Genomic DNA, 19747 nt, shown 5'->3' on the forward strand with positions numbered 1-19747 from the left:
CACAAAAGTTAGAATGTCAGCAAACAACAAATAATGGAAAAATAGAGTAAGTAACCGCCACCCTCACAGTTCTCTCCTCACTAATGTGACATAATATGGTAATAATATGAACGATAATACTGAGATTTACATATTGCTTGTTAACGACAAGTTACTGGAGTTGATGAGATTTACAGAGAAACAACAGTTAGATGTTTTGTTTTAAATATGATGTTCTGCTTGCTTCAGTATCCATTTCTGGTATGAGTTCCACATAGAAGTTTTAAAACATATAGTTGTATATTATACGCGTGCCCCATTTTAATTAGTGTTTGTGCAAGTACAACATACAAGACAAAGAGATGCAGACCTCAGGATTTTAACTCTAATGCAATATTCACTTCAACGTTAGCCTGACACTGGTGACTTGCCTATGATGGAACATAAAGTGAAGATAGCCTATTAAGACAACGATGGAAGGATACAGACTAAGCAAAGCCTGGTGTTTGTCTTCCCACCCAAACTATCTGCTTGACCATCTTCGTCAGTCAGCAGCTGCTGGTCTTTATCCACGGTGATGAGCATCGTCTGTTTTAGATCATACATGAACGTAGTCTGTACTATGTGAGATTTTAGGTTTTCACAGCAGTGACAATGTTGAAGATGTTGTATTTGGTTCTTTTGCTATGTGGACTAGCCAATAAAAGCCAACTTTTTGGAGAAGTATCATGTCTTCATCTTCAGGACTAAAGTGACTGCTGGGAATTGCTAAGCAGCATCCAGCAAAGAGGCAGGCTGTACTCTCCACCCTTGTTCAGTTAATTGTCTCTTCCAGATCTTTGTAAGGGAACCCTTACACTCTCAGACATTCATAATGAATATGCCAATTGCAGTGCACACTGAATGTTTGAGAACATGCGAAAGTCATCTTGGCTTAGTGTGAGGTGTTGCCTTGAGGGACTGAGGTTGAGCATGAAGTACTTGTCTCAGGACATCTGTACTCCTGGCTGTTAGGTAACCCAGGAATTCCCATTGCTTTGGGGTGTTTTAATTAACATTCAAATTCTTTAATTTCAGGGGAAGGGCGGAATTAAAATCCACGAAGATGCTTCTGGAGGCATTTATGTAATGGGAGTAACTATGAAGCCCATCATGTCGGCTGAGGATGCTCTTCAGTGCTTGCGCATGGGAGCGCTCTCGAGGACAACAGCCAGCACCCAGATGAATTCTCAGTCTTCACGCTCACATGCAATATTCACACTTCACATTAAACAACAACGGATGGTGAAAGTGGAAGTGAGTACCTGCTGCTCAGAGTGCTGAGGTGTGTCTAATTGCCACCAGAAGTGATCTCTGTGGTTAAATCTAAAATTGATTATGTGAACTGCAATGGAATTTCACTAACCTCATTTCAGGAATACACTTGGGGTAGAAATGATGTGAATTGCATCTTCTCCTAAATGCTAATCTTCTCGGGTCTTCCTCTGTTCTGGTGGAGAGAGACTCATCACTCAAATCTTTCCAGCAAGTCAGTAGTTGCAATGTCCTCAGTGGCAAATCAGACAAAGAGATTCAGTCTGCCTGTGCTCACCAGCCCACGTCAAAAGCATTTTAAATTTGTTGCCGGTGCTAGTACAGTTCCTGCATTTATTTACTTTGTTTCAGAATGTAGATGATGGGGACTGTGTGGTAGCAACTGATCCGTCTAGTGAGTTTGAAACCCTTACAGCCAAATTCCATTTTGTTGACCTAGCAGGGTCAGAACGCCTGAAGAGGACCGGAGCCACTGGTGAACGCGCAAAAGAGGGAATCTCAATAAACTGTGGTCTCGTAAGTTTTTATTTGTACCATATAATAATTTTATCTGTATGTTGATTCAGGCCTTCTGGGTCATGACACTGTGAGATCTTGTTGTTCTTTACATCCAGAATAATTACTTGTAACTATTGGGTGACTAGTAAACCCATGTTTGAGGCACTGAAACCCACATCCAAGTTTATTAGTGAATTTTTTGTTCTGTTTGAGCATGATTTCCTTTGGATGATTTACGTTGCTTCCCGAATGGATTGCAGCTGCATGGTAGAATTGGGACTTTTTACATGTGTTTGCAGTGAAGCTACATAAATGTGCTTATTGTTTTTGCCATATTAGTCTTTGTGTGTGTCTGTCTGTCTGTCTCCATCTAACAAACTAAGAACTTGGAGTGAATTTTCATATATTTGGTTTTGCAGTCTTTTACTAGAATTTGTTGACTCATTCTTATTTTGGTTAAACTCTGACAATAATGTGACCTATGTGAAGACTACATATAATATCTGCAGATTTTGAGCATATCAGAGTGAAACATTTCTTTAACAAAAGCTGTATAGAAACATGCATTTTATGCTAAATATGCTGTTTCCATAAGTCTTATGGTTTTCAAGATAATTCAGCTAGACTTATCTTCATTGTGTTATTTGTACTGACTGACTGACACGATTTGTAAGATAACCCCCAAAATTTGCATTTATAAGTTCAAAATTTGGATGCAGTAACAGAACACATGAACTAGAATTATGCTATTCTTACATTTTGTAGCTTTTTCATCCTCGTGCACATTTATAAGAACATCTGTACCGTTATTACTGATAGTTCTGCACCTTCTCAAGTGTGTGAAATACTTTTATAAATTTATTTTAACTACCAGTATCTAAGCTGCTAGCCTTCACTATTTCAAAATGCAAGGGTTATTGTAATTCACCATTGAGAAGATTGTGGACTTGGGTCAGTGTTTGATTAAATTTTGGTTGCATGTCTTTACTTTTCTGGTATAACTTTCATGTTTCATATATTCAGAATTAATTATAGGCCTGTCACAATTCTTTGTGCATTTTTTTGACTTTGCTTTTGCAGTTGGCTTTGGGAAATGTGATATCAGCTCTCGGTGACAAGTCAAGAAAGGCGCTTCATGTGCCATACAGAGATTCAAAGCTTACAAGGTTGCTTCAGGACTCACTTGGAGGTAAGAATGCTCATGTGTTGCACTTCTCCTCCTCCTCTCTATTTTTTAACCAACTTATCTTCTTATGTGTTCTGAGTTAGTTATGGATGTAGTGATATAAGACTGGCTTTTATGGCAGCAAGAATTTGGATTACCAGACTGCCTTTCTGCTTACTGAACGACTTTTGCTCAGACAGGACTTCTGAATATCTGGCTGTGAACGAAGTTTAGTACTTCTAAAGGGAAGGATGGATTTTAGACAAAACGGAATATGAGTTACCACAGATACGACAACACGCGTTACAGTTAAGCGCTTTTCAAAAAAGGCAGAACACAGACGTAAGCTGCACACGGATAACTTCATTTCCTCTCATGACTTCTTGTTCTGACTAAACAGAAAATTAGATAACGTGAGAGAATGGGAATGACACAAGACATGGCCAAACAAACCGATAGAACGTGATATTTGGTCCAGGACATGAGATGACTTGAAGACAGTGGTCTGCAGAGGTACATGTAATGTGTATGTGCTGATAAGTACACACAATACACCAGCAACAGAAGACAACTTTTACGACAAACATGGAAATGCTTTCAAGCTACAAATTGTGCAGGACTATAAGTTGCATGTGGGATACTTGGGCAAAGGAGACATAATGATGAACAGTTACTGAGTTCAATGGCAGACATGGAAATGGATAAAAACCTTTTTCCACCTGTTGGATCTTACTGTTCTAAACAGCTTATTCCTCTTTATATCATGTGATGCCACAGTTGAACATAGAAATGTGCAGCTAGTTCTTCTGCAAAACTTGACTGAAAATGCTGGGAGTTTACCGTGTTCCCATGGAGAGACTTGACTCGAGGTAAACTTCAGCAGTCACTGATCACTGCATTCCTCTAGAGTGAATTGTCACGCCCGTTTTGAATGTGGGATACAAAAGAGCATGCTAATAAAATGTGGGGAGTGTTATATGGGGCAGTGGTCTGGTGTTTTGAAGTGTATCATAAAAAACACAAAAGTGTAACATATTGAAGAGTGCTGGTAGCTTTTGAAGCCATAAAAAATGTCATAAAACATAAATGTAACAGAACATCTAATGTATTTTGCAATGTGTTCTGGTGAGTGAAATGCATGAAGCCCAGCGTATGGGTCATTTGTAGGATGGGGTACTAGGATTTAAAAGCCCAGCATGTGGGTCTTGCATAAAATGAAGATTGAGCACCATAAATGTTTACAGTAGTCCAGGGTTACAGCATGTATTATTAAAATTTGAATAATATTATATTAGAAATTAAGAAAATGTTATAATTAGTATATAATGTCCAATACTCTACTCTGTTCAAGCTAATCCTTCCATTGTAGTTAATTATTATTTTCAAAACAAAGGCATTAAATAAAATGTAACTTATGACTCATAGAACACAGAGTTTTTTGTGAGTGTTATTAACTTTAATGTAACCAGTAATCTGATTTATTATCTGAATGATATATGAAATCATAGAAGTGAACAATGCTTGACTGTTTGCAGGTAACAGCCGAACAATAATGATAGCATGTGTGTCACCCAGTGATCGTGACTTCATGGAAACACTGAATACGCTCAAATATGCTAACAGGGCACGAAATATCAAAAACAGGGTTACCATAAATCAGGATAAATCATCTCGGACCATCGTTCTCTTACGACAAGAGATACAGCAGTTGCAGCTGGAACTGCTGGAATACAAACAGGTTTATTTCAAAGTCACATTATCAGTAGCAGTTATTGAACCAAACCTTTCACATCTTGTCAGACATGCATGAAATTATGTTCCATTCCAGTGTATGATTGAGTGCATCAGTTTTAAAATGAAGTCGGACCTTGTTTTGTGTCATGTGTTCAGATAAATGTATTCAAAGGGACAGTAAAACTGCTTCAGTCCATTATAAGTCCTATAAATGAAGATGACAGTCTTCTGGGATATTGCATCAAGCAGGGTGATCACCATGATGTTGGAGTCAGTAAGCACCTCTGAAACATCAGTCAACTTCTACAGGATGATTCCCAGCAGAATGTTGTCCTCTTCATACTCACCAACATGAGAACCAGAAATCTCACATAAGTCTTACAGTTTTAAATTAAGATAAAGTAAATTGGATCTGGTGTAATGTACATTGAAATAAGTGGAACTCTTAGAGACTGAAGAAGTGTAATACAAGACCTAGTGGTTCTTGAATATTATAGATACTAACTATTGGAAAGAGAGGGTTAGAATAAGGCATTGTTACTGGCCCCCCATTAAATATTTATTGCAATCTAATACAAAAATAAAGTATTTTCAAAGAAGTTATTCCTTAGGAACAGTGGCCACAAATGTTCCCGATGTTTCACTCGGGAAGTGATACGCTGCAAGGAAATTCAGAAAGAATAAATTCCAGAAAGTGCGTAGTCTTCTCTAATATTTGGACTGTAATTTTCTGATATATTTTGTTGTTGTCACGTGTGTGTTTTGAATCTACAGTTAGATTGAAGGGGTCTGTATTGTTGAGAACATACAATTCTAAAAATCTGAACAAATGGAACTTCTTTTGATTTCTTTGCACATAATGCGACAGTGTTTGTCCATGTTATAATACCTTTTATTGCAAACTGACTGCTGAAATTTGCATCTTGTCATTTGATGGGAAGATTTTACTTTCAAGATTTGTCTGATCCTCATCTGCCTCGTGGCTCCGTCCAGTTGTAGAATGTAATCGTCATAATTGGTATAACAGTTGGGGTAACAACCAGCTTTCCAACATGTCCAAAAATGAGTCGCCAGTCACAGTTGCACCATTCTTTTGTGTATATCCTGTATAGTGAAAGTACAGTTTTGTTTTTTGTGGAAAAGTAAACATAAGCATGTAAGAATGTAGTGTTGCGTAGTATGTGTGATTCACAAAGTTGTTTTTTGTTTAGGGCAAAAGGATGCTCGGCGAAGATGGCGTTGAGACCGTAAATGACATGTTTCATGAAAATACTATGCTGCAGACAGAAAATAACAATCTGCGAACTAGAGTAAAGGCCATGCAAGAAACGATCGATGTGCTCAGCAGTAAGAACACCCACCTTCTGGCTGAAAGGGCTGTTGGTGGCTGGATACAAGCAGGTAAACTGAAGTGTCTGAGTTTGTCAGTCAAATTGCCTCTAGGTGAGCTGTCATAACATGTCGATGCTCTGAACATTCCAAAATTTCTCTTGTATTTGAGTCATTATATTCTTCTTTCTTTCACTCATTTCACTTATGTTCTGCTGTAACTGCACAGAGTCCAGTTTAATTACATTGACTTCCGAATGTCTTCCCACTTAGATCTACCCATTTCCACACACTTGGTGACCACGAGATTTGGATGTCGTGGGGGTTTTCATTTATGTTCCAAAGTAAATTGAAGTAAATAAAAGTGTTTACTTAAAATTACTTTTGCACAGTGTTATTGTTGCTAAAAATTGAAAAATATTGCCTCAAGTATCAAAATCATCTTGAAGATATGAAACTTTAAGAAACATTGTTGCCATGTGACATTTACATATAACTTTAGTTCCTGCAATCTCGTAACACAAAAGTCCTGCCATCTGTTACACTCTGTGGTACTACAAATACTTCCTCTGAACATTAGAGTCATCTGTCATGGCATACAACTTCTTATGGCAGAGAAATTGGTCTTCGTAAGCTCTGGGTGTATATATGTGATTTCTACATGTGAGGCACTGGTCAGGTCTGGATATATCCGTTTTCCACTCAGGAAGAGATAATGGACCAAAGAGCCAACAAAGGAGACTTTTGAGTGTAAGTAAGGAAGTTAACCTATTAGAATCATGGTGGTCAGAATTAAGAACAATTTGTAACTACAAAATTTTTCTATCCCAGTGGGATTGATTCTGATGGTGGTAGGTGATAAGAATGGCTCTGATTCCTGTTGAATTTTTTCACATGAGAGGGGTGCAGTAACATGGCGATTGCCTCTTGAGAAACACGTGTTATGGAAACTACAAATCGGTTTACATTATAAGAAACCAAAATATCACAAACACCAAAATTCAGGTTCAGGGATTTAATAGCCATTACAGTTGACGCCTCTCGCAGTGGATATATCCATACAAACATGGAAAAAGGCTTTGATACACATGAGAGCTTAAGAGTTGATAGACTATGAATTGGGAAATTTACCAACAAAATCAATGAATAACTTTTCAAGAGGTTGGCTAGCAACATCTGAACCCAACATACGGGCTTTATGTTGGAGAATGTCTTTTGAGATAGAATACCCGAGTATGGTCTCATGACTGTCAGACTTAGCCTTAGAGTATTGTCCGACCTCTGATGAGAGCTAGTATCGAAATACAGCATGAAAAATCTAGTAAAATGGGAGCAACCAAAGGAGAAAGGGTGTCAATAACAACATTTTGAGTGCCATGAATATGATGAACCGCAAACTTAAATGGCAAAAGTTTGATTACCCAGTGAGCTATTGTACCGAGCTGATGGTGGTGCAGGAGACACCACTTTTGGGCCTGATTGTTGGTTTCCAGGTCAAATTCAACGTGTTCATGATATGACCTAAACCTTTCCAGGCCAAATGAGAGAGCAAGACAGTCAAAGTTCAAAGGCCAGAAGTTTTCTGTCCTGAGGAGACACAGTCATGGAGGCATATGCAATAGGCTGATAGTCATTACAAGGGCCTTATAGATGAATCCTCACTTGAATAATAGGATAATGAAGGAGAGAGAAGGGTAGGATCAATGGGGAAGACATGCCATACGATTACTCACAGTTTCTAACTCAGCCCAAACAATAATTCGTATGTCCCAAATTCAGTGCGACAACCGTACATCAATAAAGGTTTAATATGAAACAGAATGTTAAATCCTTGACAACAAATACTATATTACAATGTTTTAATCAGAATAACATACCCAAAAAGGCAACAAACTCAAGCACAAAATGAAACTTGAGGATCCTTTCAGTACAGGAGGAAACACAAAATGGTAGCCTCCATGAAATTAGGTCAGATGGATGACCAGACAGCCACAGTGGGAACCGTATATGCCGAGGTAGCGTATGCCGGGCAGAGTAACTTAACCAGAACAGCAGAGATTTTCAAACCACTAAGAATGCACACAGAGTTTAGGTCTGAAAGAACCGACCACGCCAGCAGCAGGAAGGCAAGTGTCACAGGAAGGGAAAGAGAAAGGAAAAGGTAGGGAGAAAGGAAGATGGAAAGAGGAAATGGCCAAGTTTGGCATTACAAGTTGTTAACAATAATTGTGGATTGAAAAAATTGATGTTTAAACTACACAGGTCCTAGGGAAGGGATTTTGGAGGTGCCAAAAAAATTCTGTTTATATTTGTCTTCTAGGCAGTGACTCAGATGTAACGGAGATGATAGAAGGTTACCTGAAAGAGATTGAAGAGCTTCGTGCCAAACTCCTAGAATCAGAAGCCATGTGTCAGCAGCTGCGGAGGGCGTCTTCATGTTTTCCTGCACGAGTCCCACTTAGTCCTCATGTGGCCATGACAGGTGAGTTGCCCGCTGATCTTCTAGTAACATTGCTCCTTATGTTGGTGTGGCAAGTGATTGGTTCACTGCATTACTTTAGATAAATCTTGTATAATTTACTCATCTGTGTTTTCCTGCACTATTAGGTAATTGAGAGAAATGTAATTAATATTATAAATGTTCTGTTGGCAGGCAATTTTGACATAGCACTAGGCGATACATCTTCTGTGGGCAGCCTGATTGCTGAAGCAAAGAAAGGGCTACAAAAGGACATGGAACTGCTGTCTAGAAGCAGTAGAGGCCAGCAAGGGGAAGGAGATGATGGCAAGAAAAATGGTGTGGAAGATGATGCAGAGGGTGAAAGTGATAATACTGATAGTGAAGAGAAGGGTTAGTATGTAGGATCTGAGGTTCTCATGGCGGTCAGTCTAAGGATGGCTGTCTTCTGGGTAGATGCACCATGTAGTCTGGTAGAAGTTTACTGATGTTTCAGAGGTATTTGCTGCGTCCATCATCAAGAGACTCATCAATCAGATGATGGAGGCAGCAAGGACCTCTGAAACATCTGTAATCATGATTCTTACAAATGTTCCCACGCTTGGAATGCATGTCTTAGTGTAGTGCTTCTTCATCTTTGCTGAGTCACGGACCAATAAAACAGTCATGTATTTCCTCAGGACTAGTAGGTATCCTGTCTGTCCCACAAATAAGAGTCTCCAAACCTACTAAATACTAGCATATTAACACATTTTTATTTACAATATAAAATCAGTATGTTTATGTGGTCTTACTTTAATTAGATGCCATAATAACTTTCACTGAATGTTTGCATTTAAAAAAATAATCCACAAAGAGATAATTTGTTATGTGTTTGTATGTTTGTGTTTTCCCATTTTTGAGGTATGCATTGACTGGCTCCAAAACTCTTTCCTTCCCGCTTGGCCAGAAAGAGAGAGAAATGTTAAACACAAGTGGTTTGATGATCGACAGGAAATGTAAAAGTAACTAATCAGAAAAATGTGATTTTTCTGTTGTGTTATTATAATGCTGACTATAATTTGCAGTTCAACTACAGTCACTGACCACCAGCAGTTCATGGACCACTGGTTGAGGTCATTCATTTAAAGAATCCTTTTAGAATAATGAAGATACTTTAACTCGAGTATTTAACACAATATGATGATAAATATTACTTTAATTTTCAAACCAAAGGTTACTTGTCACTACATATATTTTTCTTATTGTTGTTTTTCTATTGTATTTTGGGTTACAAAAGAATTTCCCTCTCATTCCATTATTATGTCATTAAATTGTCATATTACTTTTAATTTTGATGATTGAATATTTTTATTTATTATTGCAGCTGGTGAAAATGAAGAAGACAGTGACAGTGACACAGACACAGAGGATAAAGGTAAGCATTCCATTTATTCAAAATTTGGGCTCAAAGCATCCATAATTTTTCATGATTTGTTATGTGTATTACAATTATAAATTAAACATTTGAATTACGTCTGTGGTAACTTTTCAGATGAAGAAACTGCACGTTACGGTTTGGAGCTGGCGGAGTTGACCTCGGAGATCAACATCAAACAGAAGCTGATAGAGGAACTGGAACGGTCTCAGAAGCGAATCCAGTTTATGCGACAACACTACGAGGACAAACTTCAGCTTTTACAAGAACGAATAAGAGCCACTCAAGAGGAGCGTGATACTGTTCTTTCGTCCTTCAGTGAGTAATTGATAAAAGCAAGCAGACTGCTTCATTCTGACTGCAGATAGTATCATAGAAATTCATAAAACATTAAACACTTAATTGCATACTCTCACCACACGTTTGTTTGCGAGTTCCCTGCATTTCTTTTCTGTCCCGTGTCAGAATCTGTTGAGAGATTTAAAATTTTTCCCTGTGCATGTTAATTTGTAGGAACTTAAGTGGAATAACTCATATGTCTCCAGATTAGTCTGTAACATTAACTTTGGCTGAACAGTGATGAGGTAGGAACATATATTGTTTTCTCATTTTCTTTATCTGTAATTTTAATTATGTGTTTTGGCTACATAAGGAGGATGATTTATTATATGAGGAAAAGATGAAAACTGATTTCATTCTGCTGCAGTAACAAACCAAAATAGGAGGTTGACAGTTTTAGTTGTTTTGTAGTGTGTGTAAGTGGGTTGGCATGCACACATCCACACACACAGGCAAGCGTAACTTACAAATGTGCTTGCATACTCCATGTGGTTTTAAGCTAACCTAACCTTTCCTAAATGGACTTCTCTTAACACAACCTGAACTAATATGGCCTAACCTGATGTAACCTATCCTGTCCCAACAAATTCATACTTAACATACATGAACACTTCAGCTGATTCTCCACTTATATCAGTATGAACCATGGTTATCATGGTAACCAAGGAAAATATTCAAATAATGCATAACCATGGTAATTATGGTAATCATTGAAAAGTAATGAATTCATATTTAAGTAGTTCTCAAGTTGGCCACCAGCTTGCAGCACCACAGTGGCCTACTGTGTGTGTGTGTACCTCACGATTTTCTATGTCTTTTTTATGACTACTATTGGAACATTCATAAGTACGATTTTGACATTCTGCAGAATGGCACAACCTCCGTACCAGATTTCTTTCCAGTCCATCCAGTGGTTCTCAGGTATAATCAACTGGACAGACGGACGGATAGATGTGACCAGCCCATAATGCATTTTTCCCATGTGCTTCGTGCAAGTAACGCATAATAACTGAGCAATATTGTTTGTGTCATTACTCTCATCAGTACTAAACAAAAGCTTTCAAATTGTTTTGCTTTGTTTCTGAGTTCATTAAGTAAGTCACTACTAATATCATTGTTGCACAGACAAACTTATAATGTGAGGAAAAAATTCTTTTTTGAACATATTTCTTGCGCTGTGTGTTGAAAATATTTTCTTATGAATTTCCCATCAGAAAGAAGTTTGCTCGTTAATCAGCAAGTGAGTAGCAAAATAATTTGCTTGCAGTGCAGAGGAACTATCACTCCATTGTTGTTATTCAGGCCCCTTTTTTAAAACCACCGCTTGTTCTTTTTTCAGAGCACTGATACAGTTTTTGTATGTTTATTTGTGCTTTTAATTTTAATGTCTGACAGTATTGTATTCTTTCTAAACAACAGTACTCTCCCATTTGTAGAAACAAATTCAGATTGCGCTTTACTGTTTTTGATAAAAATGTTATGTAAGGTATTTTCTTTAATGTAGCTCAATTTTCTTTAATTATGGTTCCCCAAAGCAACTAATGCCAAAGAAATGTGCGTTCTGCATACACTTAGAAAACTACATACCAGAGAAAAGAACTCATAGAAATTTTGCAAAGAATGATATTTATGTCTGAGAAGGAAATGCCACATTTCTGTCTTGAAGCAAACAACAGTAAAGTCTTGAGGTTTCAGGTTCTCATGGTAGGAAGTCTGAAGATGGCTGTCTTCTGGATTGCTGTACCGTGTAGTCTGGTAGAAGTTTGCCTACATTTCAGAGATGCTTGCTGCATCTGTCACCCTGGTTATGGAGGCAGCAAGCACTTTTGAAACGTCAGTAAACTACAGATAATACAGCATAACAACCCAGGAGAATCCATCTTTACTGTAAATTCAGTTGTGTCAACAATGCACATTGCAGTGAGCATGAAAATTTATGGTCTCAATTCTGTAATAAACACTCCGTGAACATCTGTTGATGTTGGCTGACTAATAGGCCTACTTGAGAAATGCATTTTGACTTGAACGTGTTCTGGCAGTAACGTTGAAGATTACTGTCAACCCTAAGTACTGCATTTCTCTTGGAGAACTGGTTAGGAAATTCTCACTCCCCAAACTAGGTGGCACATGTAGAATAAGTACTAATATTTGTTGTTATCGGCAGTCATGCTCTTGTTTGAGGTAACTGACCACTGCCTCACTAAATCTTTGTGAGGTCTTGACCACCTCTTTCTAGTGACAGGTTTCATATAGATTGTGGTTCATAGGTTGAAGACCCTTGATGTGTGTATGTGTGTGTACAGTCGACACCATAATGCATAATAATAATGAATAGCAAAGAGAACAGACCTTATTTGTCAACCAAGCTATGGCGCATGCCATGTTCACAGCTAATCAAACCAACAAACCAACTGAGAAAGAGCGGAAAGTACGTGATGAGTATGAACGTAAACTATCAGAAATGCAAAAGGAGATGAAAAGACTTCAGTCGGCAAAGAAAGAACATGCAAGATTACTTCGCAACCAGACCCAGCATGAAAACCAGGTGAAGGCACTGAAGAATGACTTGGCTGAAATGAAACGTGCAAAGGTGAGCTTGTTCTGATACTTTACTATTTTTAAGATCTTTGAAACTTGTGTGTGTTACATTATAACAATCAGACTAAGGTTTTTCTTTCTTCTGAAAATAAACTACACTTAGCAATGCCATTTAAAATTACCGTTCTTGATATTGTCAGACTGTGTAAGTTGTTGTCTTTTAAGTTTGAATGCTGCACAGTCTTGTAGGTGGCTATCAGTGATTTGGAGGATTATGTCACCTCCATCTACTGGGTATCTCTGAAACGTTGGTAGCCACGTACAGTTTTACACAGCATCATAACCCAGAGGACCACTGTTGACATCTTTACTGCTATGAGAATTTCAAATCTTGGACTGTTAGAGTACGTAGTTAATGCATAAAAGTAAATGAAAACTTAAGGGCAGCTTTATTATAAGTTTTGACAATTTTTACTCTGTAGTTGGACATATATAAATTATTATTATTATATATTTTTTTTTTAAAAAAAATGGCTTCTGCTTTTTAACTATTCAGAGAGGTAGATTTATCAGAGAATATTACTGTCCCACTGGTGATCCACACTGCTCTCAGAAAATGCTAGGCAGTGTAGTTGATATTCATTGGTTGAGTACAGCCATCACCACAGCATGTCATTTTCTGTTGATCACTTCTTCAGCACAGTATAGTCTGACTGCTGACAGAGTTTTTAAATAAACTAGATAAAGGAAACATTCTGTCTTCAGAAAAATAAGATTACATATTGTTCTTTCTGCGAAGAATTTGATTAGGCCTGTGCGTTAGATTACAATTTATAGCACTTTTGAAAATGGGACTGTATCTGGCCTTTCATTCTCAGGTAAAACTCTTGAATAAGATGAAAGAAGAATCAGCAAAGCACAAGGATGTGGAAGTACGAAGGAATCGTGAAATTGCACAATTGCGAAAGGAATCTCGCAAAAGGGAAAACACGATTCGATCCTTGGAGGCAGAGAAACGGGTAAAAGAAGTAGTTTTGAAACGCAAGCAGGAGGAAGTTACTGCTTTGCGCAAAATGCATCGTGGACCACTCAGCAATAAGGCTGCTGGCAGAATCGGACCTAGGCACGGTAGGTTGTTGGAGTATTTATGGTTATTTTATATTACATATACATGTTTATTGAAGGTTATGGCATGTTATAAATTTTTATTCTTCCATTTCCTTCCAGTTAGATCCATTGTATTAAATGACATATTACTCTGAGTTACTGCTTTGTGCAGCAAAATTTATCAGCATCCACAGCTGCCTCTAGTGCCATATGTGGGACTAAATAGTAAAATTTTGTTGAATTTTGTAAATCATGCACACTCTAGTGTTGTATAGGTGATATGTAATGCTGAATTTATAAAGTAGTATGTTATGTGTTGTAGTTATGTGACATAAGGTATTTGGCTGTTTGTACTCTCAAGTATTGTGCTGTAGGTGCAGAGGTTATAAATGTTTAGTGAACTTACACGAACTGAATACAAATGTGGACTTAATACCAAGTGAATTCTGCTATCTTTCAATTCATAGTCTTAAGTTGTAGCATTGTTTGCAGTCAGTATAATTTATTATTTCTCAGCTGCATTTTTGTTTGATAAACAGCTTCGAAACGACTGGGTGTTTCTCCAAAGCAAGTTAAACATAGATGGCAGCAGTTGGAGAATAATATCAGCAAGACTGCAATTAGCAAACAAATTGTTGCATCCATGGAACGTGACATGGACAGGTACTGAAGCATATAGTATTTTTAAATGGAATACCCGGAGTCTGTATAGGGTCTGTTCTCTTGAAACAGTTTTAAGAGAATTAGCAAAGTATGAATTAGGTTTGTCTGTGCTTTATGTCAGGTAGGAAAAGGGAGACACTAAATAAACAGTCGATTATACTTTTTTTGTGGACGTGGGAATTCTAATCGTTGCTTAAGAACATGCTTTTTTGTGCAGACAGCAGTCATATCAGTTAAGAAGGTAGAGTCTGTTAGAGATATGATGTAATATTTATATAATATTCAGAAGTTGTGGAGTGATGTTATTGTTCTGAACATGCGTGTAACAACTGAGGATAAAAGTGTTGATACAAAGAACACATTTTATGAGGAGATAGAGCTTGTATTTTCTCAGTTCCATAAACAAATGAACATTTTTTTTTACAAGATTGCAATGCAATTGCCAATTGATAATGAGAGTTTACATGAAAATAGTAATGATAATGTAATGAGGTTGGTGAATTTTGCCATGTGAAAAATGTAATTGTCAACGTTACACTGTGCCCACATCACAGAATTCGTTGATGCATTTGGACTTTAACTCATGGAAAGACAATAATCAGGTATGCTTGGTAGCTGTTCTTTTAGAGGGGCTGACTGCGATGCTGACCATCATTTGGTGGTAGCAAAAGTTAGATTATTGGTAAGTAAACAAGCAATACAAACAAGAGTTTCAGTCTCAGAAAGCTAAATTATGAAGAGTATCAGGTTAAAATCTTGAGCTGGTTTGTAGCTTTCCAGAATTTAGATGGTAATGCTGACATAAATAGGGCTTAGGAAAGTGTTTAGAGGGGATCAGAACTTTTTTTTTCAGACAAAGATTTTGACCTCATTGCAAAATGTCATAACTCATTCAGGCATCTTTCCTTGTGACAGCCACCAGACTTCACGATGATGAAGTACATACATGTTGTCAGAACCAATGTCAGTGCATCTGGCTAAAAGTCCTGTTGTTGACCAACCTAAATTTTATAAAATTAAAACTTGAATGACTTTTTTCATTATAATATCAAGCTCCTCCAACAGCTTCTTAGAATCAGTATTGCCACAGTGGAGGAGGCAAAGAATTTTCACCAGATTCACTTCCTTTGCTCTGGCACAAAAGCCATAGCGTGCTCCAGACTTTGTTTGTGTAACGTCAATCAGTACACAAACTGAAACACAGATTCAAGATCATACTTTATTAATTGAAAAATTAGTCTTTTTTTTTTAATAACTTCCCCTGTTGTGGTCGTAGTCAGTGGCTGGCGAAACAGAAATTCTTCTTCCATGTCTATTATCCCAGGATAGCATACTTATGCTATGAGCTGTGCGTTCTCACTGACATCAGTTGTTTCATACAGCTGAAGACTAAAGTGCGTACTTGTCTTTATAGCTGCAGTCGCGTGCTGTTTAATAATATTGAGTAATAGATACAGAGTGATGTGTGTAAAATGAGCTTCCAGCATGTGGCAGACACTGGCATTGATGCACTCACTACATTCTTCTTCCTCCCCACCTCTATTTTGTTTCTTGGTGGTACTGACAGTCATAGCATGGCACTGCAGTGTGTCGTCACTTCACTAGACGGCATGGGTTGAGACAGTCTCAATACAGTGACTTTACGGCTGCCAGGAAAAATGATTTGCTGCAAGTACATCTGGACAGTTCTTGAAAAATAAGTGGCTGTTAAAAACTGTTCCTCAAAATTTAAGTCAGTTGTATAAAAAAAGTAAAGCTATTTTTGATGTGTTGTGAATGCATGGATTATCCATGTTTTGTGATTATTTGTGCATCTTCTCCTCTTCATTAGCCCAGATAATTTGAAGTTTTCTGTACTTACTTTCTTGATTTTGAATGTTTGCCATTGTCATACTTCAAAATGCTTGACATTATTAGAATTCTGTGTAGATGACTGATCTTGGTGATGTTGGTGTGCAGGCAGCTACAATATCGGGAGGAACTTGGACGATCTCTGGACCAGCTGATGCATCGTAGAGACCATGCTATTATAAGTCGCCAGGATTTCTCAGTGATTCGTGACTTGGAGGATCAGATAGAGAGCATGAAAGCCAACATTGATTATGTGCAGGAAAGCATTGCAGAATCTCAGGCAAACATAATGCAGATTGAGGAGAGCAAGGTTTGGGCTGGATTTTTATTTCCTTTCACACTTACTCTGGAATCATGTTACAGCTGTCTTATTATCTTTGTGAGGAAGTGGTTAGGTTATTCTCATTCAGAACCAGTCCACCTGGCCTGACCTTCTCATAACACTAAATAAGCTGTCCACTTACTCACTTCAGCTCACATAACGGAGGCAATAATATATTCATCTGAAATGCTGGTATTCAATCTAAGGTCTGTATGGTGAAGTAGCCCTTCGGGTCAACATTCATTCTCACATTACTATGAAAACTTCAAGTCCAACATATTTTATGTTAGTTGATACTCAAATTGATGAGAGGGCTGTCCCACGTCAGTCCTGAAACTTTGGTATGTTCCTGCAAATCCACATTGTGTTACAAGTAGGAAGACCAACATTAACTTAGGATACACACATTAATTCAATTTTTACTTGTGTTCCAACTGTCAGATGATTTTTATGCAAGTTTATGTGCTTATTGCCATATATATATATATATATATATACACACACACACACACACACACAAACACACATACATATATATATATATATATATATATATATATATATACACACACACACACACACACACACACACACACACACACACACACACACACACACACACACACACACACAGGTTGTCCCACCTAACTTTGGAACCTAAATTTTATCATTTTAAAGTATACAAAACAATAACATTAAAATGTACACAGTGTCTAATGGGGTATACATTAACCAATAAAATATTGATTATGGAATCATTGTTATGAAGTTATCAAGGATACCATCTCTTTTTTAAATATAATTCTTTTTAATCTAGAATTACTCCCAGATTTGAGACGTTTACACAACACATTCATTTTTGATGAACTGTTACTGAGATGTCACCACATAAGCTATGAGAGACAGATGCATCAGTACATATTTAAATTGAAAACTTTATCTTTGAACAAAGGTTACAGTTAATAACTATTGAAAATGGTGACCACTGTCATAATTAGTACTTCACTGCTTAGTGTATACCCTATTAAACATGATATACATTTTGTTTGAATCTTTTTTTTGGTGTTAAAATGAGAGAATGCACACATATGTATGTGTGAATGTGTGCATATATATATATGTGTGTGTGTGTGTGTGTATTTATCACATGGATTGACATGTTAGTCCAGTGACTGTAACTGCTATAACTGTAACGTGGGCATGTGAAAAACGATTCCTTTCTTTCCTTCAGTCACTGTTTCCCTGATTGTAAGTTCTTTATTCTTTCTTAGTAAATGTTTATATTTATATGAATTATTTACTCATGTACTGTTTACCCTAGTGCCATGTTTTCAGAATCTGAAGTTACATTTCTGGAGGAAGGAAGATTTGCATCTTTCCAGATCTGTGACCACACATTCTGTTCAACGTGGTTTTATAGCTGTTACGATTGTGTTCATACTGACATGAAACTTGCAGGAGAACTTGGATACTGTGGATGTAGCAAGCTTGGTACAAGGCCTGACAGAGATGGACTCAAGATACCTGATTGAGAAACTGTATAACATGACTATGAACCAAAGTTTCTTGGCTGCACAGAAAGAACTTGCTGTCAAAGAGATGGAAGCCAAGCTAAACGAGGTAGTGTATTAACTTTTAACTCTTTACATGGCACACTGGGTGGACGATTAATTATTCTGTTGTTAGCAGAAGAAATATATTAAAAGACGCTTTAACTTCGGATTTCCAAGTTCTTTTAATTTAAGTACTGCTATAGAGATACTAATAGCACCCAGAAAGAACACTTGGCACGAAGTCAAACAAAGGTCGTACGAGCTGGACAGACAAGTCTTAGCATGATGTCAAGCTGTGGGTAAGGAAAGTTGATACATTTAGTACCAGTCGTATTTACTTCGTCATGCTTGTTACATCCACCAGCCGTGGTTTTGATACACGTATCTTTTCCAATTTACTTGTGAATTTTGAAATGCATCGTATAGAATGCAGTGAATTATTATTGTGTTCAGTAGTGTGTCGGCTGTGGTCATTATAGCAGAGAGCAATGAAGTTCACAGCAGTCAAAAAGGAAGAGTAGAGTATCAGTGTTCATCTAAATATAAATGTGATTGGAATATTATTTTTTATCCCCAGACATGCAGCATATCATCCAAGTACATGGATGACTGTAAGAATAAATAAATATGGTTTTAGATAGAAGAAAGATTTTAAGGAGAATTTCTTTAACGTTTATACTGCACAACAGTTTTGTGCTCCATCTTATCAAAACTGGTTTGCCATTGAGTACACAATGATTAAAGCAAGATGGGTCTACACCACACACACACAGCAAATGTTGTCTTGGACTTCACACATGACACTTTCAGTCCACATGTGATTTCCCACGGACATCCTGCTTGCCATGTGGACAGAAGTGGCCACCCAGTAGCCTGGATATACACCCCTTTGACTTTTTCTTTTGGAGTTACCTTAAGGAAAAACTGTTTGAAAGAACAGCTTTGATAATGCAATGCAGGGCTGTGGACATTCAGATGTGTGGCGAAATTATGGAGGATTTGTATTGTCAAATGTAGCCATACATGTTTTGGAGGATACATAATAGAATGTTCGTCATACTGAGCATATGATCCATAAAGGATGAATCTGTTTGTGTGTTTATATGTACAGTTATATGGATATTACAGCTTTTATTTAATGTTTTAATCAGGTATCATTTTATGTGCTACCTTGTACACTTTATGGTGTTCATGAGCATTGGTGCTTCCAATGTGAGAAGTGAAGGTGGGTACTTACTGTCTCCATCATCAGGGCAGTGAGTAAGCTGCATGTGAGATTGGGTTTGAGGTGTAGGAACCAGTCAGTGAAGGCAGAACCTCGGCCAGACCAGTGGGGACGTGGGTGAGCATTGACGATGGCGAGGTAGCCAACAGCAGGGCCAGATTACAGCTTCCTAATCATCCTGATGATACAGGCAGCAAATACATCAGAGACATTGGTAAACTTCTACCACGCTACACAGCGCTACAACCCAGAAGG

General features: G+C 37.6%; 1 protein-coding gene across 6 annotated transcripts in view; it reads left to right on the plus strand.

Moving 5' to 3' along the window:
* LOC110839565 (kinesin-like protein KIF21A) overlaps window positions 1-19747 on the plus strand; it is a 72203-nt gene that overhangs the window by 13796 nt on the left and 38660 nt on the right. For 5 of the 6 annotated variants that reach the window (XM_087340317.1, XM_087340313.1, XM_087340308.1 and 2 more), the window contains exons 5-18: window positions 1057-1275; window positions 1645-1809; window positions 2872-2980; window positions 4492-4694; window positions 5902-6091; window positions 8340-8501; window positions 8673-8870; window positions 9844-9894; window positions 10012-10212; window positions 12624-12823; window positions 13650-13899; window positions 14418-14541; window positions 16501-16702; window positions 18173-18334. In XM_087340317.1, the coding sequence (XP_087196443.1) occupies window positions 1057-1275; window positions 1645-1809; window positions 2872-2980; window positions 4492-4694; window positions 5902-6091; window positions 8340-8501; window positions 8673-8870; window positions 9844-9894; window positions 10012-10212; window positions 12624-12823; window positions 13650-13899; window positions 14418-14541; window positions 16501-16702; window positions 18173-18334 (2436 nt within the window). The remainder of the gene's footprint in view (window positions 1-1056; window positions 1276-1644; window positions 1810-2871; window positions 2981-4491; window positions 4695-5901; window positions 6092-8339; window positions 8502-8672; window positions 8871-9843; window positions 9895-10011; window positions 10213-12623; window positions 12824-13649; window positions 13900-14417; window positions 14542-16500; window positions 16703-18172; window positions 18335-19747) is intronic. The other variant, XM_087340333.1, reaches the window with a different exon arrangement.

Source organism: Zootermopsis nevadensis, unplaced genomic scaffold (genome assembly GCF_977971745.1).
Source record: "Zootermopsis nevadensis isolate Lab colony 2312 unplaced genomic scaffold, Znev_1.0 Znev_ptg000003l, whole genome shotgun sequence".
NCBI lineage: Eukaryota > Metazoa > Arthropoda > Insecta > Blattodea > Termopsidae > Zootermopsis > Zootermopsis nevadensis.